This window comes from Eubalaena glacialis, chromosome 18 (genome assembly GCF_028564815.1).
Source record: "Eubalaena glacialis isolate mEubGla1 chromosome 18, mEubGla1.1.hap2.+ XY, whole genome shotgun sequence".
In the NCBI taxonomy this organism is placed as follows: domain Eukaryota; kingdom Metazoa; phylum Chordata; class Mammalia; order Artiodactyla; family Balaenidae; genus Eubalaena; species Eubalaena glacialis.
In genome coordinates, this window is record NC_083733.1 from 58,415,521 (window position 1) to 58,441,471 (window position 25,951).

Consider the following 25,951-nt stretch of genomic DNA (forward strand, 5'->3'; position numbering starts at 1 on the left):
TGAGTTAGGGTGTGGGGAGGGGATGAGGACGGTCTAGAGGGAAGAAGAGTGGACACTCCCAAGGGGGAAGTTGAGTCAGGATACTCCCAGAAAAGATTGTGAAAAGAGAGCGGGTTCCAAGGAAGTGGGGTGAGACACGGTTTGGGTGCACAGCTGGTGGGGCAGCCCGGCTGGGTCACGGCTTCTCCAGCTGAACGTCTCCGATGTGGAGGCTGCCCACATCCTGGTAGGTGCCCTGGAGGCCCCGGGAGATGTCCTCGTACATGGAGCAGTCATCGAGGTTCAGGCCCTGGGGTGGAAACGGGGTGGTGAGCCGCAGGGCCCTGACGCCTGGGTCCCTGCTCCCGGCCAACCTCAGGGAGGAGCCCCGTAAGAGCCCCGCCCACCCCACAGACACGCACCTGCCCCGCACCTGCCCCCGCCTTCCACTCACCTCATAAAGATTTTCATCTTCGTAGTCATCCTGGACATCTGCCCCGAATTTCATGTTCTGCCACCGTTTCTGTTGGGGGATTGGGAGCCTCCGTGAATGGGGGGAGAGAATGTGTTTTCAGACCCTCATGGAGGCCAGGAGGTGCTTTACCAGAAAGGATAAGGGACATGCCCAGAGCCACATGTCCTGTAAGTGGCAGGTCTCTCTGGGTCCAAGCCAGTGTCCTTTTGGCTGTCGCCACTGCCTGTTCTTCTCCACGAATAACAACAGCAATAATAGTAAATGGCTGTAGTTGCCCCGCGGCCTAAAGAGAGACTGGTGCTGGCCAGAGACTCTGGGAGGACACCAGCCCCCATCTTCCCTGGCCTTGGCTACATCTGGAGGCTGCGGCACTCCTGGGTAGAGGGGGAGAGTTGGACATCTCTGTGGGGGTCGGGGAACGTGAGGACAGCCCTGAGGGGAGACTGAGCCAGGACGCCCCTCCGGGCCCAGTGCCATGTAAAATGCTTTCATTATATTAAATTCCTGACCCCCTCACCGCCCCTGTGAGGTGGGTGCTGCGATTCTGTCAAGTTTTAGGCGGGACCCTCGGACTCAGGGGGCCGCTGGTCCCCGGCGTGGCTCACCCTGAAGAGCAGCAGCGTCCCAGGCACCACGGCGCAGATCAGCAGGATGATGCCCTCGGCTGTGATGATGTTGTTCTTGGTGCCCTCCCCCATGTCCAGGAAGGGCCTGGGGAGTGGCTCTGCAAGGAGGGAGCGCTGCTCAGAGCCCAGCGCCTCAAGTCCTCCCCTCGCCTCCTGGCCACGCCCCCATCGAGGCCCAAGACCACTGAAGTCCCCACCTTGCAGGTGAGAAAATCAATCAGCCGCTGTGTGTGAGCCGGGGAGTGAGGATGCCCGAGATGCAGGAGCTGCAGGCACTGGCTCCATCCCCCCCCCACCCCCGTCACAGGTGAGGAAGCCAGTGGCCCCACCTGTGGAGTGATGTGCACTCACCACGCACGCGGAGGTAGGTCCCACAGGAGCGCTGGACCTTCTGGCCTTCCTTGACTTCGCACCGGTACATGCCCCTGTGGCTCTTGTTCACCTGCTGGATGATCAGCTCGCCCTTGGGGCCCGGGCTTGAGAGCTCCATCATAGGGGGCCACGTGGAGTTGCCTTGGAGGATGCGCCACCACGTGACGTTGGGGTTGCTGCCATTGTGCGTGCACAGGAGGCGGACCTCGTCCCCAATGCTCACCGTCACCGATGGTGGGCCCCAGTCCACCCACAGGGCCTGGCACCTTGGGCCTGCGGAGAGGCGAATGCGTGAGGGACCGTGAATGGAGACACAGGCCCAGCCCGGCCCCTGCCGCTCCAGCACTCCTGGCTGTGTGTGTGCATGTGTGTGTGGCGGGGGTGTGTGCAGAAGAGTGTGAGTGACACACTGCTGGGGGGTCCCCACTCGCCTCTCCAGAGCCACCTCCTGCTACCCTCTCCATACCTGCTCCGAGCTTCAGCCCCACTGAGCTCACTGGCACTTGGATAGTTGGGTCCCTCGTGCTAGCAGGGCCCCTGGCCAGGCTCCTTCTAGAATCAGTTTGGGCATCACCTCCTCCTGCAGGCCTTCCTAGATTATTTTCTCACCCCAGCCCCAGCCTGGCCCCATACCTGGCGCTTTATATATTGTGTATAACTGTCCCAGAACCCTTAGAAGTCGGTTCTCTCATTATCCCATTTTACAAGTGTGACAGCTGAGGCCCAGGGCAGCAGGAGTGGCTCAGGGGTTCAAACCCTGGCCTCCTGGCCCTGGGCCCCTTCCTGCCAGTTTGTGAGCCTGTCCTGCCCTGTGACCCTGGGCCCGCCCCTCGTTCTCCGTTTGCGTAACTTTGTGTGTGTCAAGCTGGGGGCCGGGGTGAGTTCAGCGTTTGGGCTGGGCTGGGTGTTAGGGGAGGGCCTCAGCTAGGTGGTTGGCGGGAGGGGGCTGGGTGGCCCAGGCTGGGGAAGCCCCAGTTCTTGTGCCACTATCCCCCCCGCGCCCCCCCCCACGCTGCCCCTGGGCCAGTCCACATGGCTGTCTGTGGCGGGAGGAGGAGAGAGGTAGCGGAAGAGGCAGCAACCTGAGGGTCACGGACTCCAGACTCAGCTCCCAGTGGAAATTTGGGGTGACTGGCCACCTCTCTCAACTCCTCGCTCACACGGGGTGGTTCACAGCCCTGCCAGCTGGCATTGCGTGGGAGGGCAAGGGGGAAGGTCACCGGCCCCCCCAGCACTGAGAAGGGCTTCCCTATGCAGGGGATGGTGACCGGGATTCCAGGCAGAGAAGGAGAAAGCTTCTTCTCCCCTGAAGCTGATTACTACCCACAATCCCCTCCCTGCCCCCAGCTCTGGAGCTCAGTCAAGGGCAACCTTAGTTCCTTATTTTGATCTGGGGGGACGAGGGGGTGCGGAAGGTGTCTCTTGCCCTGCCTCCCCCCACCGGGGGATGCTCCTTCAACTTCGCTGAGCCCCCCTCCAGCCTCCCATTGGCCTGCTTGGGACAGTCAAGCAGATGCAGTTTCTACGGGGTCTTTTCTAGCCCCCCTCCTGCCAGCTCCTCTCCCGTCCCCACTGCCTGGGCCCTCTCAACAGTCTCCCAGTTCCACCCCCACCTCCCCCCAGCACCTGCCTGTTGACCACGTACCCAGGCCAGCAGCGAAGATCAAGAGGAGAAAGATGGTGGCACGCGGGGTTCGGAGGGCTCGGGGACCCCCAGGCATCTTCTCCCAGTGGGTTGTTTTGTATGGGCTGCAGCAGCCCTGGGATACCAGATCCCACCTCGGCCGAGCCCCAAACCCCGCCCCACTTCCTGCCCAGCCCTGCGGAGATGGGCTCCACTGGCCCCACTGCTGGGTCCTTTGGTTGTCAGGCTGGGGGCAGCCCCTGCCGGGAGGCTTCAGGCCATGAGTGGAGAGGAACTGCTCCCTGCACCTGTGGCCGCCACAACTCCCCCGAGAGGAGGCTGCTTGGGTAGGGGCAAGAGGTTGGTTTAAGGCCTGGCTCGTCACTGGAAAGGAAGCCCGAGGGAGCCGGAGTTTGGGGTGCCTGCTGCGCACAGGTGGTCAGGGGACGGGAGTGGTTCCGAGCCAGGTCTTTGCCTCTCACTGGCCTTGGGCAAAACTTGTCCCCTCTCTGAGCCTCCGTGTCCTCCCTTCTTGGGGTTGGAAAAGAGGATTTAAAGAGGTTGTGCATGCACAGCACTGAACACAGGGCCTGGCACGTAGTAGGTGCTCAGTAAATGTTAGTTACTATTAATGCTCATGAGGAATAAATGAGGCACGCCCACCAGCTCCGTGACTAGGTGGTGGCTTCCCTTTCCAAGATTTGGCATTTTTAATTCAAGAGATGAGGATAAAAATATCTCCCTGATGTTGTGACATAAGTTGATGTTCCCGACCCCCAAAGGGCCACGAAGGGCTCTTTCTTGGTGTTCTTTCATTTCAGCCTCTCCACAAGTGGGCAAGGTAGGCCACCCCCCATTTTACAGGGGAGGAAACTGAGGCCATCACAGAGAGGGAACACCATCACTGTTACTTGCCCAGTTTATACAGTCTGGTGGTGGAGCAGGGATTCCAAGTCATTTGTGTGTGACCGGCTTCCTTTGAGCATTATTGTAGGTCAAGTGGGAGGAAAATGAGGCCTGAGGGGTGGGGGAGGGGAATGACATGAGGTTGTTTAGATGTTTGTGAGCAGTTAGGGGACCATCTCATACATGCACGCGCGTGCACACACACACACACACACACACACACACACACAAGGAGACACCATGAAAAAATTCATGGCAGGGAGATTTTTGGTAGCAAAAACTGGGAAACAGACGAAAAGCCCATTTACAGGAGAAGGGATGCATAAATTGAGGTATAGTCAGTCAATGGAGTAGCACACAGCAGGAGAAGAGGCCGAGCTTTGCTTGTCAACATGGCTGCATCTCAGAAACAACAAGAAAATGAGAAGAAATGTACTATGACAGGATCCGGCTGACTTGTTTTCAAAAAGCAAAACAACAGCATGTGCTGTTAGGGACACATGTGTCTACAGTAAAGGTGTAAACGCACGCAGGGGAGTGATACCCCACTCCTGAGAGGGGTTACCTCTGGGGGAAGCAAGGAGGTTGCGACTGGGAAGGATACGCAGAGGGCTTTGTCTGTCTTAGTTTTATGTCGTTTTACTTTTTAAGCTGGGTGGTGGGTTCATGGGTCTTATTTATTTATTTATTTTTGGCTGCACGGGGTCTTCGTTGCTGCGCGCGGGCTTTCTCTAGTTGCGGTGAGCGGGGGCTACTCTTCGTTGCGGCGCACGGGCTTCTCATTGCGGTGGCTTCTCTTGTTGCGGAGCACGGGCTCTAGGCACGCGGGCTTCAGTAGTTGTGGCTTGCGGGCTCTAGAGCGGAGGCTCAGTAGTTGTGGTGCATGGGCTTAGTTGCTCCGCGGCACGTGGGATCTTCCCGGACCAGGGCTCGAACCCGTGTCCCCTGCATTGGCAGGTGGATTCTTAACCACTGCGCCACCAGGGAAGTCCCATGGGTCTTTGTTACACTATTATGTATATATACTGTTTTGCATGCTTGAAGTATTTTGTAATTTAAAAAAAAGGTGCAACTGTCACCCGCACAGAAGAACGTGGGCCTCAAGAGTTCACACCTCCTGGGTTTGAATCTCAGCTCTGGTCATCTGAGCCTCAGTTTCTCCTCCTGTAATCTGGGCATAACCTCCCTACCTGTGAGGCTGTAAGAATATCACAGTGTGCTTAGCACAGTTCCTAGGACACAGTTCCTCTGGCCCTCGGGCCTTCCCTCCTTCCCTCCAGGGACCCAGGTGTTCTGTTGGGTCCCTCTCTGTACAGCAGGTCATTAGCCCCTCTGTACTAAAGTTCTTCCTATAACCCCCATGTAGGAAGAAGTCTGGATCCAGACGCTGCAGCCCTTAGGAATTCACCTCCTTCAGCATCCTTCCTGGCTGAGCCAGTTTCCAGGCCCTCGACTGACCCCCAGTGGCTGGAGGGGCGCAGCCGCCGCATTGCAGGCCCTCTCAGGCTCGCTGGCCTGTCTGGGCACCTCCACCTCCCGCTTACCCAGCACCCTGGTATCTGGCACTGTGTGAGCAAACCAGACGCTTGGCATTGCATTCCCAGGACGATTCTGGGAAATATCCTCCTCCTCAATCAGCAAAAGAGGAAACTTAGGCCCCAAACAAGGAGTGACTGGCTCAAGGTCATGCCCAAGAGTGTAACCCTTTGGGCCTCATCTTCCCCACTTCTAAGGGACAGTGCCCTGTAGTGGCTAGAGCCCAGGTCCAAATGCTGGCTTTGCCACCTCCTGGCTGTGGGACATCAGGCAAATTACCCAACCTGTGACTTATCTTCCCCATCTCCAAACTGCGTTTTTTGGCACCTACTTCACAGAGTATTAAGTGATATATTTATAAAGCACCTTGCACGTGGTAGGCTCTACTCCAGTGTTTATTCAGATCAGATCTTCCAGCCCTGACAACTTCCAGGCTGGCGGGAAATGACACCTTCATTCCCCACTGGGTGTAGGGGACTCTGGTTTGATAGTTCTTTCCATTTTGAACATCTTGGTCCATCAGGTGTGCTGCTTTGAGCCAAGACACGGCATCTCCCCGAATCCCTCAGGTAGGAGTAAGCAGCTTTACAGGCAGGCTCCGAAGGCTGAGGGTAAGTTGCTCAAGGTCGCACAGAATTTTGGGCAGCGTTGGAATTTGAACCCGTCATTTGGAGTTCAAAGCCAGGCTTGGCACTGGAAGGAAATGGGTTTGATCTGAGGAGTAACTTGGGATGGGGGAACCTCAGGGGTCTTGGCCTAGGCCAGCTCAGGCTCAGCATCTTAGTTTTCCCCAACTGGGAGGTGGGCCAGGTCTCATAGGGTGGTAAGGGGACCCTTCCAAGGCTTAGCACCTGCCTACTGGAAGCCCTTTGTATCTCCCACCTGGACCAGAAGACCATCACAGGTGGAGCTCCCGTCCCATTAGTGCAAAGAGCCAATCACCATGCAGAACCGTGCTGGGGGGGCGACACCACGAGGGCCCTGGGAACTTGGCCTCTATGCAGGGGCCATGCCCCTCCCTCTGGGAGGGAAGTAGCAGCCCCCTGCCAGCCGGGTCCCTGCTGCAGCTTCAGCACTGCATCCCAATTCTTGGGGCAGGTACAGCTAGCTCCATCTTACAGCAGGGCCCAGGCCAGAGATCCCCAAAGTGAAGGCTCCCGTGTAGGTCAGGAAAAGGACGTGCATACTAGGCAGGTCACCTTGGGCTAGAGGCACACAAAGGACCACCCCGAGTGACGGCTGTCCTTGTCCACTTTCTTCCAGAGAAGCAGCACCTGAGCCCCAGGGCCCTCCTGTTTTGTTCCAGCAGGGTCCAAGGCTCCACGTGGGGCCACTGCTTGAACTTTCAGTTTCTTTTTCTGAGAACCGCAAAGGCAAGGTGTGGGAGAGGAGCGAGGGCCCCTGGGCCTTGCACCAGCATCTCGCCCACTTGGGGCAGAACCGTGTGAGCCTGCAAGGCCAGGCCTCAGGTTTCCGAGGCTGTTGAGTACCACAGCCATGCAGAAAGGCCCCGGCCCCTCTCCTTCGCAATGGAAGGGAAGTGCAGTGCAGTGCTCCTTCCTCTTGCCCGCCCACCCTCCAATCAAGAGACCCAGACCAGGATTACGAATGAGGCAATTTATTAACCCAGCATCATTTGTTCTAATGCTTCTTGTTGGCAGCTGCCACCTGTGGGAAAAGACAGACAAATAGTTAAGATCAGTTGTGGGGTCTGTGTTCAAGCACTTCACAGTAGCTCCCCAGTAGCCATGGGACGGACGCCAGGCACCCTGATTTGTGGTTTACGTGTATTCATCTCATCCGATCCTCACAATCTTGGGTACCTCCCCATTCTACAGAAGGATAAAACTGGGACTCTCAAGGACAGAGAGCGTTGTCGTGTGTTTCCAACATCTGCCCATTACTCCCACTGTTTGTGAAAGGCCCTGCTCTGCCCTGGAAGAACCACCTACTCATTCCAGGCCACCCACAATCCCCAGAGGGCTGACACCTCCATTCTCTTCTGACACTTAAGTGACTCAACAGTCTAAGACTCCTAGGAGGCCTGAGTCAATAGGAAAAACAACAATGGGTTCATGCCAGGCCCTGGGGGCTTCTGTTGCTGTAGCTCACTGAATCCTCACCACCACCCTCCGAGGTAGGCAAAAGCAGATCACTCTACAGACAGGGACTCTGGCCCAGGGTGTCTATAGTCAGTCAGCATCTGGACGGAGACCTGTGTTCTGAGGCACCCTAATACTCAGTAAGCATGAAGGCTAAGAAGAAACACCACAGTCAGAACCAGAAGGCTGACCCGGGAAGAGGGAGTCGCGTGCCCTGCAGGAGAAGCAAGCCCAGCGAGCTGCACCCTGGGCCTCCCTTCACCCAGGCACCTGCATTTTCAACCAGCCCCCACAGGAAGTCTGTCAGAAACGCTCTTTCTCCTGCACCCTCCTCCCCTGGGCTGTGCCCTCCAGGGGAGGAAACTCCGAGCTGACAAAACCCAGGCTCCAGAAACACCCAGGCGGTGACTGAGGTACCCAGCCCTCACCTGTCCAGCGATTCTGTCCAGATCTCTCTGTCCCTGAGGTGTTAGTTTGCGGCCCCTGTGGGAGAGAAGGGTCATGTAGCCCCAGGTGAGTGCAGGCTCCCACCAGCGTCCCCGATCCCTGCCAGGCCTCCCCTGGACACGAGCCAGGCTTTCCAAGAAGGCACCTGGCCACAGGGCCACATGGCACCAACCAAGTCCCACTGAGGTCCCCAGTCGGCTGCATTCCAACAAGCTGGAAGCTGGGGTGGGAGCTCCCCCGGGAGCTGACGGGATGTTGTTGGTGCAAGCATTAGATCAAAAGCCCCGAAAAATCAATTGGGAAAAGCTAACGAGCAGGCTAATGAAAGCGGACAGTCGCTAAATTACCTTCCCGGAGCCTGGAGTAGTTAGCCAGAGAGGTCGGGGCGAGGCCCCGCGCTGTTCGCTTTTCTGAAGAACCCCCTGCCTGCCTGGGGGGCAGGTGCAGACTGTGCAGGACAGACCTGGCACCTCACTGCGTGGGCGGAGGGGGACAGTCCTTGATAACTTCATTATAGGGGATCTGGCCCCAAGGCTCCTCCACACCCCCAGCTTCCCCTCCCCTGCTTACCCGTCTTGGTCCTTTTCCACCATTTTCAGCCCCTCCAGGGCTTGGAGGACCCGACGGGCCACGCTCTTGGAGCCTCTGCTGAAGTGGCTGGGCATGACACCATTTCTCTGACGCCCCCCATAGATCTTGGTCATGGAACCAACCCCAGCGCCGCCCCGGAGGTACAGGTGCCGTGCTGTGGAAGCTGGGTGGGAGGCAAGGGAGACTTGAGAACCCTTCTCAGGCAGAGAAGACGCTTCTCCACAGCTGAGGCAGCCTTAGGAAAGGGCCTTGCTCAAGGTCACGAGTCTAGTTGTGTGCGGCAGCAGATTCTCACCTCACCGTTTTACAGTCAGGGAAACTGAGAACGTGAGAATGCACACCAAGCCCAGTACCTGACCCCCCCGCCCGCTGCCCAGTGCGGGAGACTGGCGTGCACAGGCAGTGGAGGGACCGCCGTGGCCATGTGACCAGGCAGGCTACCCGCGCCCCGGGACTTGCTTAGTGGTTAGTGCCCAGCTGTGCTGCGAGGTGGACCGGAGGTTCTGGGGGAGAGCCTAGCAAATGTTTAAGCCGTGACTGTCCCCCTCCATCTGCCTGGGCGCTCTGAAGGGCAGCAGAGCTGGAGAAGAGACCTACTGATCCTCCCACACCCAGCCCTGGAGCGCGTGGGTAATAGTGGTAGCAGGGCTGACATCCTATGCAGTGGACGTTCCCAACCTGGAAGGTGCGTCACCCCGCTCTGCGGACTGGGATTCTGGTCCCTCGACTGGCTTGGGCAGGTCCCTCACCCACCCCGGCCAGCCTCCTTGGAAATCCTCTTCTGTTCAACTGGAACACTTGCCTGCCAGGCCCTATGCCATCTGCTTTTCACACTCTCTCCTACGAGGCAGTAACATGGCCTTAGGAGCCCGCCCGATACTGTGGCCTTGGCAAGTCACCTACCCTCACCTGAGAACCAGGACAAACAGTACCTCACTGAGCGCTACTGTGAAGATTCCATGAACGCGTCAGGTGCTATTTTCCTTTATGGAAAAGGTTAAACTCCTGGAGTACCCTCACGCCACATAGCTCTATAGGGACAGCCCCTCCAGACGGTTCTGCTTTTCTACCTCAGGGGGCCACCCAGGTTTGAAGAACTGGGGCCCACGTGCTGGCCATCACACAGCCCTGCCTGGCTGAAAGCTCAAAGGTAGGGATTCCAGGTCACCCCCGAGACCAGCACGTTAGATTCCCCTTAGTCCTGAAGATGAACAGGGGAGTCAAGGATTCATTCCTTCAATAATGACTTGCTGCCAAGAGTCACAGGGCACTGGGCCATCTCCATGACCCTCCAGTGTCATGAGCTGGGGGGAGGGGCAGGTGGAACGGACCAGGTGAGGTAGGCTCCTCCTTCCCTCCAGCTGCCCCTCCCAGAGCAGTTCCTGCACACAACTGGTTCTCAGCCTCTCTCCTGCCCTCTAAGACCGTCTCCGGATACAGCCACAGGCTTCAGGGGCCAACAGCGCAGCACAAACCATCGCCATTTCTCCAGGACCACTGAGCAGCCCCTCCCTGATACCACTGCCTTTGGCCTCTGCTCACTTTAAAACCACGCTCCTTGGTTCTTTTTGTCCTCACCCCACCCCCTAGATCGGGGCTCTGACCCTCTTCCAGGCACCAAGCAGCCCACCCACTGCCAGGATCAAGAGAGTCACCTGTTACAAGCCACCGCCCCCCCCAATCTTTCTGCCAGGAGTGACCTCATGGAAAACTCGCCTTTAAGACCAGTGCAAATGCCCAATGGCTACCACTATCCCTCCTGCACCTGTCTGTGGAAGGCGTAAGAGCCTCACGAAGGGGGAAAGATGAACACCCCTAATTTCACGAACACCCAGAAGAGGCTGCACACTAGAAATGAATCTTGCTGAACCAGGACTGGCGCTCAGCCCAATCTCAGCACGGAAAGGAGCGAGCTGTCTGGTAGATGGGGTTTGAACCCCAACATTGCTCCCTGTCAGCTGTGACAGAGTCCACCCTCTTCAAGTGGTCTGCGCCACGGTACTAAGGGGACAACATACTTCAACCCTGAGCAGTGACTGGCAGAGAACAAACTCCAATAAAGCTCAACCTTAGTTTCTCCCAGGGGGAGTTTCACATCTTTCTTAATGACGCATAAAATTATCTGATGCAGGAGAATTCCCCGGTGGTCCAGTGATTAGGACTCTACCCTTTCACTGCAGGGGCCCGGGTTCAATCCCTGGTTGGGGAGCTAAGATCTTGCAAGCTGAGCAGCATGGCGCGCGCGCACACACACACACACGCGCACACACACACACACGCGCACACACACACACACACAAGCACTCAGGCGCCCCAATCCAACAGCTGCTCACTCACCGCCGAGCACCTACCGAGACACACACTGTATTCTTATTCTCACCTCCCCCCCAAGCAGGCCCTTCTGAGAATTGAGGTCAAGAAGCCTGTCCAGGGCCACATTGCACCACTCCCTTTCAAAGCCCTTCAGTGGTCTCCCCTTGACACTGCCCCTCCCCTTAGAGCACTCCCTCCACTCTCCTGAAACAGGCTCTTTCTAGCTCTACACCTCACCCCTCACACACACTGCCCCCTACACCACCGCCTGGTGAGTGCCCACCCCTACAGATCTGCACCTCTTGCGGACCACCCTCAGGAAGGCCCTGCCATCTACCCCTGTCCTCTGTATCCCCCATACCTGAGGTCAATAGTTGTCCACACCGTGCTCTTACATGTCCCCAGAATTTGACCCCCACTGCCCTGTTGCCTTCACTGCCAGAGCTCAGCCTCCCAGGACAGGTCGCTATCCCACTGTGCTTTAGACCCAAACCCCTGAGGGGGCAAAACAGGCCAAGCTCCCACGATCCAGAGGAGGAAAAGCAAATATGGCAGACTGTGGTTTTGGAACCAGCCTGCCACACCCTCCCAGGGTCTTCACCGGTCTGTATCTCACTTTCCTCCTGGGTAAATGACTATCTCCTATGACTCCACTTGTCCAGAGTATGGACTGACCAAACTAAGTGGGAGCACTCTAGACTCCACTAGAGGTCGGCAGACTTTTCCTGTAAAGGGTCAGACAGTAGACCATGTAGCCGGTGGCAACTGCAACTCCTGCCTGTCATGATTTTAAACAAACAGGCAGGGCTGTGCCCCAACAACGCGCACACAACACACCCTGGTCTAGGACCCTTACCCTGTGCCACTAGGGCAGCTGGGGAACTGAAGTCAAAAGTGAGCGTTGGAAATCCAAAGGGAGAGCAGCAGGGCAGGCAGAGGACGCACACCCAGCATGATGTGTTGGGGAAGCTGCAGTGGGCAGAAAGGGGCCACGGCAACTGTCAAGATGACCAGCAGGCTCAACTCAGTGTGCGTTACCCAGAGTCCTTTCCCCATTTCCCCTTAATCTCTCCCCACCTAGAAAAATAAAGTAGAAAATGCTGCCAAGGGGACAGAGCTGCCCCCACCTCCAATCGATGACAAGAGTCGGGTAGACTGTGGCATCAGGAGCTGGCAGACCCCAAGCATGCTAACCTCCCTGACATCAACTGCAAATCGGCAACCACCAATCCTACTTGGGAAGTTTTTGTTAGGTACAGGTTATACAAAATATGCATATTCACCTGATCAAATGGGAAAAGCTATTAGATTCTTTCTCTTCATCTTAGATCCAAAGTTGCCTTGCTTGACCTATCAGCTCTTGGGGCATCACCAAAGAGCAGTCAGGACCAGACATGCCTTGCTTTCCAAGATGGGTGGATGGCAGAGGTAGTGGTGGTCTCGTCCAGGCCCCGTCACCACTGACTGTGTGCCCAGGGAGGTCAAGTCAGCTCCCCTTCACCAGACCCATTTTTCTTTATAAACACATACAAGTGAGTAGACAGATATGCTACCCACCCGACTTATCTCACAGATTTGACCTTTTAGTCCTCAGGGGTCAGAGGCTGTGCCTGAGCATGCTGGCCCCTATGCCCAGTCTAGGGCCTGAAAGATTGGCCCACAAATCTACAAAATACTTCATGCTCTGAGGTGCTGGGCACCTTATACCAAGGCCAACTCTTCTCAAGGTCATTCTGGAGTTTTGTCCAAACTCTGCTTCCCACCTACAGACACGCTCTGGCCAGGACAGAGCCCCCACTTCACAGAGGACGGATGAAGACGGGAGAGGCCGAGAGCCTTTAGTGAAGGCCCTGTGCAGAGGCTGCCACCTTGGCACAATCCAGCCTTGAACCCCATCCCCTACTCCCAAGGTAAGCCTCCATGGGGGTGACTGGAGAAACTTGAAACATTAAAGACAAATGAGGCAACACTAGCACTAGCACTATGCAGTCAGGGGCTACACTTAAACTCAGTCCTTCAAAGTCATTACTAAAGGATTAATAAGAAGGTAAGAAAAGGGACCGGTACAGGGTGACCATAAGGTTTTCTCCAGGGCACTTGAGGCTTGCCAAGAAGATTTAGAGCAATGAGTGACCTGGTCAGATCCCCAACCCCTTAGTTACGAACAACTCATTTAACAAGACAATCTACTGTGATGATCTGAACAACAAAACAAACCCACAGACATTCGAAGGACAATGCCTCTCTCTAAAACAAACCGCCTCCAGGCAAAACGTGAACATGCTACTCATTTGTCCCTGGGTCTCCCACAAGGCCCAAAGCACAGGTCCTCACATGAATCTCTTACAAATGAAGAAACAAATTCAGAACACAAAAGTATTGAATGTCACACAAAACATGCAGTGATAGAGTTAAAGATTTCTCTCTTGTTATTTCTGAGAGCAAGTAAGAGCTCACAAAAGGGACACCCAGTCCCCCACGCCCCAGCCAAAGGCCCCAGTTCCTCACCAGCTCGTGTGTAGAACCAATTCTCATCGTAGGGAGCGAGCTCTTTATGCTTGGCCAGCTTGACAGTGTCCACCCATTCAGGGACTTTCAGCTTCCCGGACCTGGGACCAAGACAGTGAGAAAGACACAATTCAGGAGTCTCCACAATCTCCATCCCAGTTCCCTCCCCTCAACACAACTGCAGATCAAGAAGAGCCCAATGTGTCCCAAAATACAAAGAGACTGAAACTCAAACACAATTCAGGCCTCATGTAGAAAGGATGGACCCCACAGAGACCTCCAACAAGCCTCCCCAGACTGAAAGCCTGCGGGCGCTGAGGGATCAGGCAAAGGCGACAGCCTCCACCCACTCGGACCCCAGTCCCCACACTCACTTTTTGAGGAAGGCTGCCAGAGCTCTGACGAACTCCTGCTGGTTCACGTCCTTTACAGTAACTCCAGGCATCTGCGGGAAAGGTCAAGCATGTGAACACAGGATTGATGAAGACGACTGACAAGGGTCGGGGGCCAGCCGCAACGCGATCTAAACCGCCGCACTCTCCCTACTTCCGAAGGCCCTACTTCAATTCCCGGCTTTAAAGGCCCCTGCGCCTGTGGGTCCTAGAGAACTCACCGACGCCCACGGTCCCTGCGGGTCGGACGAACACTGCCTGCCCCCGTTTGTGAAGACGCTGTATGACCCCAACCCCTGATTCTGGGGTCCCTCGCACTCCCCGCTGCCCACCAGGCCCAGCCTCGGTTCCTGGAGCGCGCGCACCAGACATGCCCGGGCCTGCAGCTCGCACGTGGCCGCGACTCCAGGGGGCGGGGCGGCCCCGCGCGGGTACCCCGGAGCTCCCAGGCACACGCTCCGGGCTCGGGAATCGGGCCCCGACACCCCGCACCCGGGTCGGACCGGAGCACTCGCCTTACCGTGCGGCCTCCAAGCTGCCAGCCAGGGAAAAGGGAGCAACGGGGTTTCCCGGGCGCACAAGTCGGGCGTTGGTTATCGCGAGAGTTCCGAGAACTCGCGAGAGCGGGGTTAGAAAAAAGCGGCCGCGCCTCTCTCGGGGCAAATGTGGCTTCCCCTCCGCGAACGTGGGAGGGTGTGGCGTGAGAGCGGAGGCTTGTTTCCTCCCCGCCCTTCCTTCTCCTGCAGCGTGAGAGAGGAGCTCTCGTCTTGAGTTGGAGGGAATCTAGCTTCGTTTGCGTTGATCGTGGATGGAACAAACAGCGGCGGAGACTGTATCTCCTGGCGGAAGTTATTGGTGGGCAGGAAATAAAGAGACCTGGCTACTTCTGGCGCCACCAGCGGGACGACCCCTTTTCCGGGCGGAAGTGTCTTTTCTGGCCGGAAGTGGGGCTAGTAAGGGCGGAACTGTGACCGGGAGCGCAGGGGAAAGGCAGCGAAGAAATGTGGCCACCACCTGCCCTTCCTCGACCAGCAGTACTCGCGAGAGCGGAAGGGGCCAGAAACCGCACCCTTCTTAGGGCGGAAATTGCTTCACCACGGCCCAGGAAAGCGGAGTGGGAATGAGGCACTGGAGGCTGGGAGCAGATAAGGGCAGGGGCAAAGGCGCAGAGGCGGGACCTTCCGAGAAGCTCAGCTCTGCCTCCTAGCGCCTGAGTCTCTTCGCAGGTAGTGCACACATACTAATTCTATCAACAAATACTTTTTGTGTGCCTACTCTGTGCAAGGCACAGGTAAACATTATGTAGTATTACATGCATTATCTAGTTTAATCCTTCTAAGGTCCAACACCCAAGAACACAAAGAACACACCTGTGGTTTGATAAAGTTGCTAACTTGCTGCAAGGAGAAAACATTTAAATGTGAATCCTAATGTAAACGATACTGTGTCAGTGTAGATTCAGCCAGTGTAACAAATGAACCACTCTGGTGTGGGATGCTGGTAGTGGGGGAGACTGTGGGAGGGCGGGGGGACTATGGGAACTCTTACTTTCTGCTCAATTTTGCTGTGAACTTAAAAACTACTCAAAAGAAAAAAAAACCCACCTCTTAAAAAGTGGTTCGAGGGTAGGAAGTTGTTTATGTTGTGATGAGGGGAGAGGCCACGTTAGAGTACATTAACTCTGTAGGAAAAAAAAATTCCTAAGGAATCAAGACAGCGTAGTTTACTTAGTCATCAGTGTTCTGAGAACCCAGAGAGGAGTTGCACGCAGGCCCTGCCCTCTGAGAGTACTTATTCTTGGAGGGGAAGACATAGTTGGTCAGAGATAGGCACAGCTCAGGGTGATCAGGCCTGCAAACTGCGGGCCAAGGGCCCCCAAGGAATGTAAGGAAATCTACCTAAGGGGCTTATCAGAGACATTAAGTCAGATGAAAAGGATGAGGGTCTATGCAGGGCATGGGTTATAGGACTGTCTATGTGTCTATATTGGCGGCTGCAGAGCCAGCTACACAATGGGACAGGGATACAGAATGAGGTCTACATGGCCCAGGCAATGAGAGTCTGAGTAGAGAAACTGGATGGGGATGGGTGGTATGATGTTGATTCTACATTGCTCAAGGAGTGTGGTCTGGAGTGGAACATGTTCACATAGGGCTGACATGAAAGGAAGCATGGATTCCCAAAGGGCAGAATGTAAAATGAGCTCCTGAAGTGAAACATGGGCATCTGTGGGGGAGGAGACTTGTTTGGAGAGAGAAGCAGGATGGTGCTTTACATTTGGAACCTCATTGGTTATTTCTGCAGAACATCAGGATGGTACATGAAGGAAGCTTAGAAGAGGGATGATTTACTCAATACCCTATTGGACCTGGGCAACACCTTTCCTCATCTGGCAGTGGGTAATGGGAAAGGGAGTGACATATGAAACAGTGCTCACAGTCTATTGGCTTTAATCTCCAGAGGCTGGTCAGAGGCCAAGGGCCCGTTGGCTCCCCACAACCACAGGTAAAGGCTGCTGCAGCCACAGAGGAGCGTGAGCAATTTGTAAATGTGCCCCTTTCCCCACAGCTGACCTCGCAGAGCCTCCACCCTTCTCCCTCAGGCACCAATGGGGAAGCCCTGACAATTTGATAGACAAAGTAGCCCTAGCCAGTAGTGTAAAAAGCCCTGCCAGGTCTGACAAGAAAGGGAGATGCGCTGCAGAGAAATGGTCTGTAAAGAGTGGCCTGCCCCCAGCTCCTTCCTCCATCACTTTTTTTCCCCTCCCTTTTCTCATGTCATCCTTTGACCTCAAATTATACTTTCTCTTTTACTCTTCCCAGCTGTGTGAGCTTGGTGTACTGGGGACCTTTGGTCAGCCCCGAGTAGCAGGGTCTTAGCCATGTTGCATGTTTCAACGCTTCCCTCCCCCCTTGACTATGTGGGCTTAGCATGGCACAGCAAGGTTTAGGCAGGTCTATTAAGGGGCAATCACACATCTAAGTTAAAACAAGGCCAGGGAAGGAAGGTGTGAAGCAGACTTTGGTCTTTGGTTATCTTGCACTGAGTCCTGGGAAGTGTTGGAGATTTGTTGCTCTGTAATCTGTTAGAATTAGAAGCAGCTCACCTTCTCAAGGCCCCAAACTAGAATAGAGCAAGTTGTAATTGGATGCCATCACCATCAATTATCTTGAATAAAAAGAGGTGTAGGTAACATTAGGAAAAAGAATCAGTGATCAGGCACATCCCTTGAACTTTCTGTTTTGCCCTTCTAAGAGTAGGAATGGGGATGGGGGTCTCCGAGTCTTCATATCTTTGGAATAGCTCACCAGGTCTTCACGTGCTTGGAACAGTTCAAGGAGAAGGACTTAACAGCAGAGGACTAAGAAACAAACGTGAGTAAGACATTATTACTTACTGCTATCTTAAGTAGAAAAATAAAGTCTTTTTGAAAAACCCTTGCGACTTGTGTCTGTCTCCTGGAGTCCTGAAGTTTTCACTGTATTATAAAAATTACCTATTAATTGATTTGGGGCCTGGCAAGGAAGGAACCTTTCTCCAATATTTGCCTACAAATTTTCCCTAAAATACTTGGGCAAGTCACTTTATCTAAGGTGTTCCTTTATTTGTAAAATTGGAGTAATCATGCATAGCTTACAGAGTTGCTGTGAGGATATATGTGAATTGCATATAGTGTGTACTCAATAAATGATAATAACTGTCACTAACCTTTTATAGGTCCTTCAAAACTTAGATACATGAACCTCTCTAGTTCATGAAAAACCCTTGATAAAGACTAACTTGATTCTTCCTGTCCTGATTGGTCTCAGTCTCCCCGTTTGAAAAATGTTACGTTAGATTAGCATTAAGTTGACATTCCATTGACCAAAGCTGGCCTGAAGATATGTCTTGTTTGACCTACATAGGATTTAAAGAAGAAAACTGAGCCAACATTTGAAAATTAAGATGTTTTAAAAAGAAATCTAGTTTTCCAGCTTCTCTTGAAAAATCAGAAGATATGGCAATCCCGAACCCACATTCCTGCCTGGCAACAATCCACTAGGGCCAAAAGGAAGCTGCCTCCTTAGGTAGGGCATGCATTCTCAGTTTTCTAGGGCTCCTCTGGCCTTCTTTACTCATTTATATGATCTGCTTGGCCCTGTAGGTATTTCCACTTGTGCCCCTCTGGGCAGCTGGAAACTGTCCATGCTTGGCACAGAGCAGTCACTTAATTACTGAGTCAGTGAATCACCTACTGTGTCTGCCTACTACTCTTTCTTATCTGGCCATAAAAAGAAATCCAAGTTTGTAGTTATTTGTGGTAGTTACTGAATAACTGATTTTCACTTTGAGAAGTGAATTGAACAAGTCCTTTCTGTCAGTCAGGATAGACTAGGTTAGGCTGCAGTAGCAAACAATCCCCACATCTCAGTGGCTTAAAACAATACAGGTTTATTTTTTGCTTACTCACACAAACCTAGACACAAAATGAAAATTCTCTCCTGTTTTCACATGCATGGAGACAGACATGAGTGCACAGGTATATACAGAATCACACGTCACATAAATACCCTGGAACATGAACTCATGCAAAAATCTATTTAGATACTGGTTAACTTAAACTGCACAACTTTCTCTTTGTTGGGGATTTTAAAAGGTCCCAGGATCCAAGGAAGGTAAAAGAATATCCACCTTCAGCCAAATAAATGGCCATGCTACAAAAGGAGCCAAAAGCTAACAAAGCACCCGAAAGCTTTAAAAAAGCCTGAAGCTTGTACTACATTAAATTCCATGCATAAATCTGTAAGTAAAATAACAAATATGCAATGCCTGCAGGCTGTTGCCCCCCTACCCCAGTGAGGCCTCCACCTCTGGGCTTCTAGCTCAGGAGGGAGATGGACCCCAGATGCCCAAATGCAGCGCCACGGAGGGGGCTGGACTGGGTCAGAGAGAGGGGACAACAGGCTGGAATCCTCTTTCTTCAGCAGGAGCTACAGACAGGAAGGAAGGGGGCAGGACCAGGTTACATCTATTTCCCCCCCAGCAAACCCTCTCTTTTTACCCCATCTAATCCAGGCCCATCTTTGTTCACCTGGATTATAGCAAACACTTCCTCCTCACTGATTTTCCCACTTCTAGTCTTGCCTCATCCAATCCCTCCATCACAGCCACCATACTTGTCTTGCTAAAGCTCAGGGTCTCAGAATATGTCTCTTACTCAGAAACATTCCCTCGCTCCCCTTAATGTACAGGTGCTTGTCTAGATGCCCAAGCCTGGCATGCCAGGCCTGCATGATCAGAAGCCCCTTCATACTCACCTGCTTCTGTTCCGGCAGTCCCCCCAGTCCCACACAGCATGTCCAATCCACCATTTTGGACAGGAGAAATCTCAGCCTCCCCTCTCTGTCCCCGTAGGTGTTTCTCATGCCTCAAAATTCCTCTAGTTCTCTCCAGGTTTGTCACTGAGTTTTCTGAAGACATCCAGGTTTCCCAAATAGAATGGAAGCTCCTTGAAGGCAGTTATCAAATCTCCTTCCAGGCCAGACCCTTGTTACCTCTTCAGCCCCTCTCCAGACTTCAGCAGGCAGCTTGGGTCCAGAGAAAAAGCCTTGGGCTGGAGTCAGGAGAACAGGCTTTGCCACTGTCTTGCTATATGCCCTCAGGCAAGTCCCTACCTCTCTCAGGGCCTCACTTTCCTTGACATCAGGGCACTGGACATTTGCTTTTGAGTACAAAAAGGATAAAACAGATTCACTGAATAACTCTCAACTGTAATCTCACGGGCTAGGTTGAAAAGCTTGGGGCCTGGGCCTGGGATCTTGAACTTGTGACTTCCTGATCTACTTGGTTAGTCCCTGCTTACTCCAGTACCTCCATTTCTCAGTCACGCCTATCCCATCCTCTCCTTTTAAGGAACAGGTTACCTGGTGGGCCACAGGTGTGGAGCACGGAAATCCAGGCACGGCTGGAAGGACCAGAAGGGGTCAGGCGGGGAGCCTGAAACGAATCTTTCAGTCCCACAAGAGCCTCGGCTGCCTCCCACTGCAGCTGCCACTCTGAGGGGTCAGAGGTCCAGGCCAGGTGAGAGGCTCCGGGGGCCTGCAAAGGAAAGGGAGAGAAGCAGACTGGGAATCCCCACTTCTGCCCACCCTCCAGGTGCTCCCTCTGCCCCTGGTTACTTCATTATCCCCTACTCTTCCCTTCCCCAAGCTCAACTTCCTCCCAGGGTCCTGGATCCCACTTCTTCCCCAGGACCTGTGGCTGCAGCAGAAGGGGGTCTGGGGTGTCACAGGGCTGAAGTATCAGAGTCGAGCATCTGGAAATAAGGAGAAAAGATGCCAGGGGAATTAAACATGGACAGACAGGTACACGTGGAAACAGGGGCAGGATTTTGCTATGTTCTGATCTGGGAATCTGAGTGCCTGCTGGGTCATTAGGCTTTGTGGCCTTGGGCAAGTCCCTTCCTCTGTCATGGCCTGCTTTGTTTTCTATAAAATGAAAATATCTGTCAGCTTCTTCCTACCAGGGCTACTGTGAGGATTATGGGAAATAACTGGTGTCAGTTAAAAAAAAAAAAACTGACAAAACATCTAGAGGGATTGAGGTGACTGTTCCTGCCCTACCAGAGTCTGGTTTCCTTCCCTCCTAGTTCCCCAATCGCCGTGGAACTTGAGGAGCAGCTTGGCCCACCTTTAGGAAGCTTTCTCTAATGGCCTCTGGCCTCTCTCCTAGGCCTCTGAGGCTCTTAGCATCATGTCGTTCCCCTGCCCCACCTCACTTCAGCAGGCAGTTCAACCCTATCTTATCTGTTTAAGTGGATTTAATAGCCACTATTTGTTTAAGGCCAGGGCTTGTGCTAGGTGTATTCCATATATTATTGCTAATTCTCATTATTACCAAGAAGTAGTAGTGTCTCCGATTTACTGACAGAAAAACAGGCTCAGAGAGGTAAAGATACTTGTACAAAGGTTCACAGCTAGGCAATGACAGAGCTCGGAGAGCTCTGCCTCACCCATTAGTCTGAGACCTTTTCTTCTTCTTTATCATCTACTATGGTATCCAGCACAGGGTTAGGCACATCATAAACACATATCTTTTTCTCCCTACTCACGTGTGGGGCAGGGTAGAGGGCCCTTGGGATTCTCCAGAAAGAGGAGCCATCAGTATTGGGCGGGATCCTGTGCAGGCTGGGAGGGGCCGATGAGTGGGCAGCCAGAGGGCAGTGCCAGGGTCAAAGCCTAATGAGGGTAAGAGAATGCAGAGCGTATGCAGAGGTCATGGCTTGTCTTCCCTCTTCCTACCCTGTATCTTTTTCCTCTTCTCTTTCTGATACAGTGGTACCTAGTCATTCACATATCTCTTGAATTAATGTTGAATTCATCTTACCAGGGAAAGGATGCAGAGGGACAGCAGGTTCTCGGCATAGCAAGCGGCACACCACTGGGGTTGGCACGGAAAGGCCTGGAGGCAGCCAGCATCCAGCGGCCCAAGGGCCTGGAGGCACTGGAGTCCAGGGCAAAGGCAAGGCTTCTGGGAGACAGCTGAGCAGCAGGGGCCCCCGGGAGTTCTCCTGCAGGGGGCATAGGTTGGAGTCAGGTACAAGGCTGGAGGAGGAATGGGTATGTTCCAGGATGTAGGTAGGACCCCAAAACTTTAGAGCTTGAAGGGCCATAAAATCCCACCCCCTCACTTTGTCCATGGAATAGAAGTGATTTGCCCAAGATGACACAGCAATTCAGGGCTGGACCTAGAACCCAGGTGCGGAGGGCATAGAGGAAGGGACCTGGGCAGGGGCTAAGACAGGAGTCCCCTCAGGGCCCAGTTTTTCCTTACCTTCTCAGGGGGTGTCAGTGCCAGTGGGACTGCCCTGTGGGGAGTCTGAGGCTGGGGTGCTATGTTCTCCTTTCCAGCTGTGAGGGACCAGGGAGAGCTTTGGTGAGCTCTTTCTCCTGAGGGCCATCCCATTCCAACCCCAAACTGAATTATCTCCCTCTGTCCCATTTCTACCCACAGACCTCACTGCATCCTCCCAACACTTAATCACATTTTACAGTTGGGGAGGGTGAGGCCCAGAGGATAGAAACCTTGCCCCAGGACTGGGACTCTTTTTCCTACTTAGGCTTTCCCTGCCCACACTCCTGCCCTGGCCCTGGCCAGAGACACTCACGGTGGACCCCTGGTCGAGTGACTCCCTTCTTGACACGGCTGGGAGCTTTGGGAGGAGCCGCCCCTCTCCTCATCAGTCCCTGAGCCAGGTGCCGCTTTAGCTGCGCCTCCTCCTGCCTACGCAAGGCCACCTGGGCAGCCATGACTCTTCGGCGCTCCCTAAAGAGGGGGGTGGCGAGCCGGAAGTCAAGTCAGCCGCCTTTTAGATGAGGCCCATCCTCTCCCTTCCCTGGATCCCATACTCACAAGATGAGGACACATTTGTGACACTCGCAAGCCTGAAAGAGGCAGAGGCGCTTGTGGCCCTTGAGGTGGGCAGTGATACCGTGACCGCGGCAGCGGGCGCAGGTTGGAGAGCGACTGACAGCTCTCCTGGGGATGAGCTCCACGCCCTGGGGGGCTCTAGTCTCACCCCCCGTGGCAGAGTCTGAGGGGCAGTGGTGGACAGCAGGCATTTCACTGGGTTCCATGTATCTAGGGGCAGAAGTGGAGGGTCAGGGTGGCCATGTGGGCCCTCTCCTGACCAGCCCTCTCGCCTCTGGGAGGCCACGCCTGAAGGATCTTTCCATTTCGCCCACTCCTGGACTCAGCTGTCACTCTTGAGTCTCCCCTGGCTTTCTCCTTCTTCACTTTCTTCAGGCATCATCCTTCCCAAGAACCTCTCTCCTCTTTCCTTTCTTACGTATCTTTCCATCCAAACGTTATTCTCCGCTCACCTGTTCCTTTCCAGGCAGAAATCCCAGTTTTGGGCATACTCGCGCACTCTCACGCCCCCTGCAGCAGTTCTTACACCCGCCTTCCACCAACACCCCATTCCCCCAGTTTCCCTGGCAGCCTCTTCAACAATTATCATCCTTCCCTCCTGCATGTATCCAATTCCCACACATAACGTTTATGCTCCCCTATCAATTCTTAGCCTCACGTATGCCCTGCAATTCAATTCCCCCCCGCAGCCCTTTTAATCAGACCACTCTCTTGCACCTCAGTAACTACATCATTCTCATGGATGCCTTGCCTCACTTTCAAGAATTATTTTCATTCCTTCAGCAAAGGTTTACTGAGCCCCTTCCATGTGCCAGGCCCCGATCTAGGCCCAAAGCCCCCTCCCCACGGCCCAAATTCCTCCCTTGCACCCACACGCCTTCCAAACTAAGGCAAACCCGCGCCGGCGCTGCGCCCGGCCTTTACGCGCCTTCGCCCATTCCCAACAAGCAGCCTCGAGCCGCGCCCGCCACACCTCCCCGTGCATCTGTTCCTCGCGTGCACCCCGTTCTGCCGCTGTCCCCCCAAAAGCTGGGCCCGCGGCCTCGCCCCGCTCCAGGGTCCCAGGGAGGGGGCGGGGCTCGGGGAGCGCGCCCAGGGGCCGCAGTGGGGGAAGGGCGAAGGGGTCGCGAGGAGCGTTAGAGGGGAGGCGAGGGGATGCCTGGGGCGGGGAGCCCAGCGCAAGACAGGGAGGGGAAGAGACGGGAGGGGCGGGGTCGCGTTCGCTTCGTCAGCCCGCGGTTACCACAGCCTCGAGCGTTGTCAGACTCAGGATGAGGCGAAAGGAGGTGGTGACGCAGTGGCGTGAGTAATAGCCTCGCTCGCGCCACTTTTCCCGCCCCTTCTTACAAGGACCAATGAGCTTCAAGCGGCGCCTTCTGCCGCCGAGGCGAGCGACCAGTGCGTTTCAAGATCCTTCACTGACAGCCTGCCCCTTTACCTCCGGCCCGCTTCTCCTCGCGCCAGACTATCAGGCCAGCCAATAGCGCGTCGAGTTGAGTCTCGCGCCACTTTTCTCTCCTCGTGTGATTTGCCTTCCCAGACTGTTCTTTCCCTTTTTGGGGAGGTGGCCAATGGGGCGTCGAGTACCGCTTCCAGGACTAGGCTGGCCCTGCCCCCCAGGAACGGCTGTCCGGCCCGCCCTCCCGCGCACGCGCAGTCTCGCCCTCCGGACTGCCCTCCCCCGTCGGCGCCTCTTGAGCGTTTGTCCTCGACTCTGCGCGGGCGGCTACTCTTCGCTGTGTGGACGCCCGTGTTTTCTCACTTCTCTCCCGCTGCCCCAACTCCCGATCTACCTTTCTCCTTTTATGTTCCCCACGCTGCGATATCCCTGTTTCCTTCCTGGGTTCCACCGTCTCACGCTGAGCCCCACCTTCTCACGCTGAGCCCCATTCCTTGTGTCTCTTATCGTCCGCGCTGGTGCTGATTTTCCTAATTCTGACTTTTTCCGTCTCTGAGAGCCTCTCTTTCTGCCTGTTCATCCTGCTGATTTTTGGAACCCCTTTCGCCACGTGCCTCATTCCCTCATAGCCTGGACCCCTGCCCCTCCCATCCCCCTCTTCGATTCCCGAGACGCTTCTGTGGTTTTTCTGTCTTTTTAGCCCTTTCCACCCTCTGTGTTCATCTTCCTCCCGGATTTCACCCCATTCTCGGGGCTCCACTCTCTAATTGTAGCCTTCTCTGTGCATCTCTACTAGACCCATCTCACGGTTTCCCTCCCCATTCTCTGTGGTGTCTCCTTTTCTCTATGCATTCCGTCCTGTCTCCTTTCCTCTCTTTGAGCCTCTGAGATCGTCTCCTCTCTCCCCTGAGAACCCGGTCCTTGTGCCCCACTCCTCATTTTTCTGCCGCTCCGGATTGTGTGCTCTCCCTGTTCCCTGCAAGTTTCCATTCCAACAGTTTGTTCCTCCGTCTCTGTGTGGTTTCTCTTTTGTAGGGATAGCATCGCCTCTGACCACTACTCCATCCCTTTTTCCTTGAGGGTTTCATTCCACTCTTTTCTGGTTGTGTCCGTGCTTGTTCTCAGATTGCTGGGTCCCGTTGTTTTGCGTTCCCAGGCAGGTGTGTGCCATCTTCTCTGCTTGGTCCAGCTCCTTTGTTTGAATCTTTGTCAGCCTTCATTTCCCCTTCCTGTGTCCCATCTTTTCTGCTGGTCTTGGCCTCTTAGTTTGCCGCAGATTTCTGGGTTACGGATCCTGTGTCAGGTATTCTGGACAGAAAAGTGTGGCAGAAGTGACGTCTAGCTGGACTGCTGTGCAGGGGGGCAGTACTAGACAAAGTTGGAAAGGTTGTTTGGGGCCAGTCTGGGGGAGGAAGGGTGAGGGTGTGTGGGATGCTTTAATGCCAGCTAAAGCAATTGACATTGAACCTTTAGGTAGTGGAGAGAGAGATAGGGGGACCAACATTTTTGGAGAGCTTAGCTCTTGCCTGGCACTTTATACTAATAATCTTATTAATTTTCAACAATGACTCTATGAGATATATTACTGACATATTCTATAAATGAGTTCAATAAGATGCACAAGATTACACAGCTAGACAGTGGAGAGGTAAAGATTCCAACGTTGGTCTGTCTTTGAGTCCAAAGTCTATCAACTTTGTACAACCTACAGTGCTTTAGTTATTTCCAGTAATCCCCAGTTCCCCACTTTTATTCTCTAACTGTTGCATAGGCACTCATTTCAGGTGGCTAATGCCTATCTTTTAGTTTGTGTGTGTTCTTGCAAGATGTGCAGTGTCTTATGTGCATGATGCTTTAATTTATGTGAATGACATTATTTACTATTTAAAATAATCAGCACTGTTTTTATGATCCATCCATGTGCATGTGATGCATACATCTAACCAGTTGCTTCTAACTGCTGCATGATATTCCATGGTGTGCACCCCCTGCATGTCGCATGTTCACTAGGTCTCAGGGAGGGACGCCCACATTGCCTTCAGCTCCCTGTCACCACAATAATGCTACATCCTCATATGTGTTCCTTTGTAGTTGAAGGTGGAAATCTCTGTTATGTGTACCTAGGATATACCAGAGATGGCTCTTTGTAAACCTAATTTGACTAAGTATTGCCAGACTCCTCCCTACAATGAATGATACTTTGGGTCTGAGACACTGATCAGAACTCCTCCCTTCCTCAGGGTGCAGAAGAGGACCCTATCCCTGGCCCCAA

The 25,951-nt window shown here is 54.1% G+C and overlaps 3 protein-coding genes across 5 annotated transcripts; all 3 read right to left on the minus strand.

The window, feature by feature from the left end:
* Positions 1-175: 175 nt before the first annotated feature.
* Positions 176-3,173, minus strand: CD79A (CD79a molecule). 2 transcript variants are annotated; one of them, XM_061173650.1, is made up of 5 exons: positions 3,098-3,173; positions 1,543-1,725; positions 1,060-1,178; positions 434-502; positions 176-289 (listed from the first exon to the last, which is right to left on the minus strand). In XM_061173650.1, the coding sequence occupies exons 1-5, from the start codon at positions 3,171-3,173 to the stop codon at positions 176-178; spliced, it is 561 nt and encodes a 186-aa protein (XP_061029633.1). The 2 variants fall into 2 exon arrangements, with proteins under 2 accessions (XP_061029633.1, XP_061029632.1); XM_061173649.1 differs by having other exon boundaries at positions 1,432-1,725.
* A 3,934-nt stretch (positions 3,174-7,107) lies between these two features.
* On the minus strand, positions 7,108-14,492 carry RPS19 (ribosomal protein S19). 2 transcript variants are annotated; one of them, XM_061172915.1, is made up of 6 exons: positions 14,392-14,492; positions 13,854-13,924; positions 13,480-13,580; positions 8,638-8,821; positions 8,049-8,103; positions 7,108-7,186 (listed from the first exon to the last, which is right to left on the minus strand). In XM_061172915.1, exons 2-6 carry the CDS (start codon positions 13,922-13,924, stop codon positions 7,160-7,162), a joined length of 438 nt encoding a protein of 145 aa, XP_061028898.1. In that variant the 5' UTR covers positions 14,392-14,492; the 3' UTR covers positions 7,108-7,159. The 2 variants fall into 2 exon arrangements, with proteins under 2 accessions (XP_061028898.1, XP_061028897.1); XM_061172914.1 differs by having other exon boundaries at positions 14,387-14,405.
* A 4,302-nt stretch (positions 14,493-18,794) lies between these two features.
* Positions 18,795-22,486, minus strand: DMRTC2 (DMRT like family C2). Its single transcript, XM_061173503.1, has 8 exons — positions 22,263-22,486; positions 22,018-22,175; positions 21,684-21,760; positions 21,237-21,417; positions 20,962-21,088; positions 20,106-20,166; positions 19,775-19,949; positions 18,795-18,841 (listed from the first exon to the last, which is right to left on the minus strand). Exons 1-8 carry the CDS (start codon positions 22,484-22,486, stop codon positions 18,795-18,797), a joined length of 1,050 nt encoding a protein of 349 aa, XP_061029486.1.
* Positions 22,487-25,951: the final 3,465 nt, after the last annotated feature.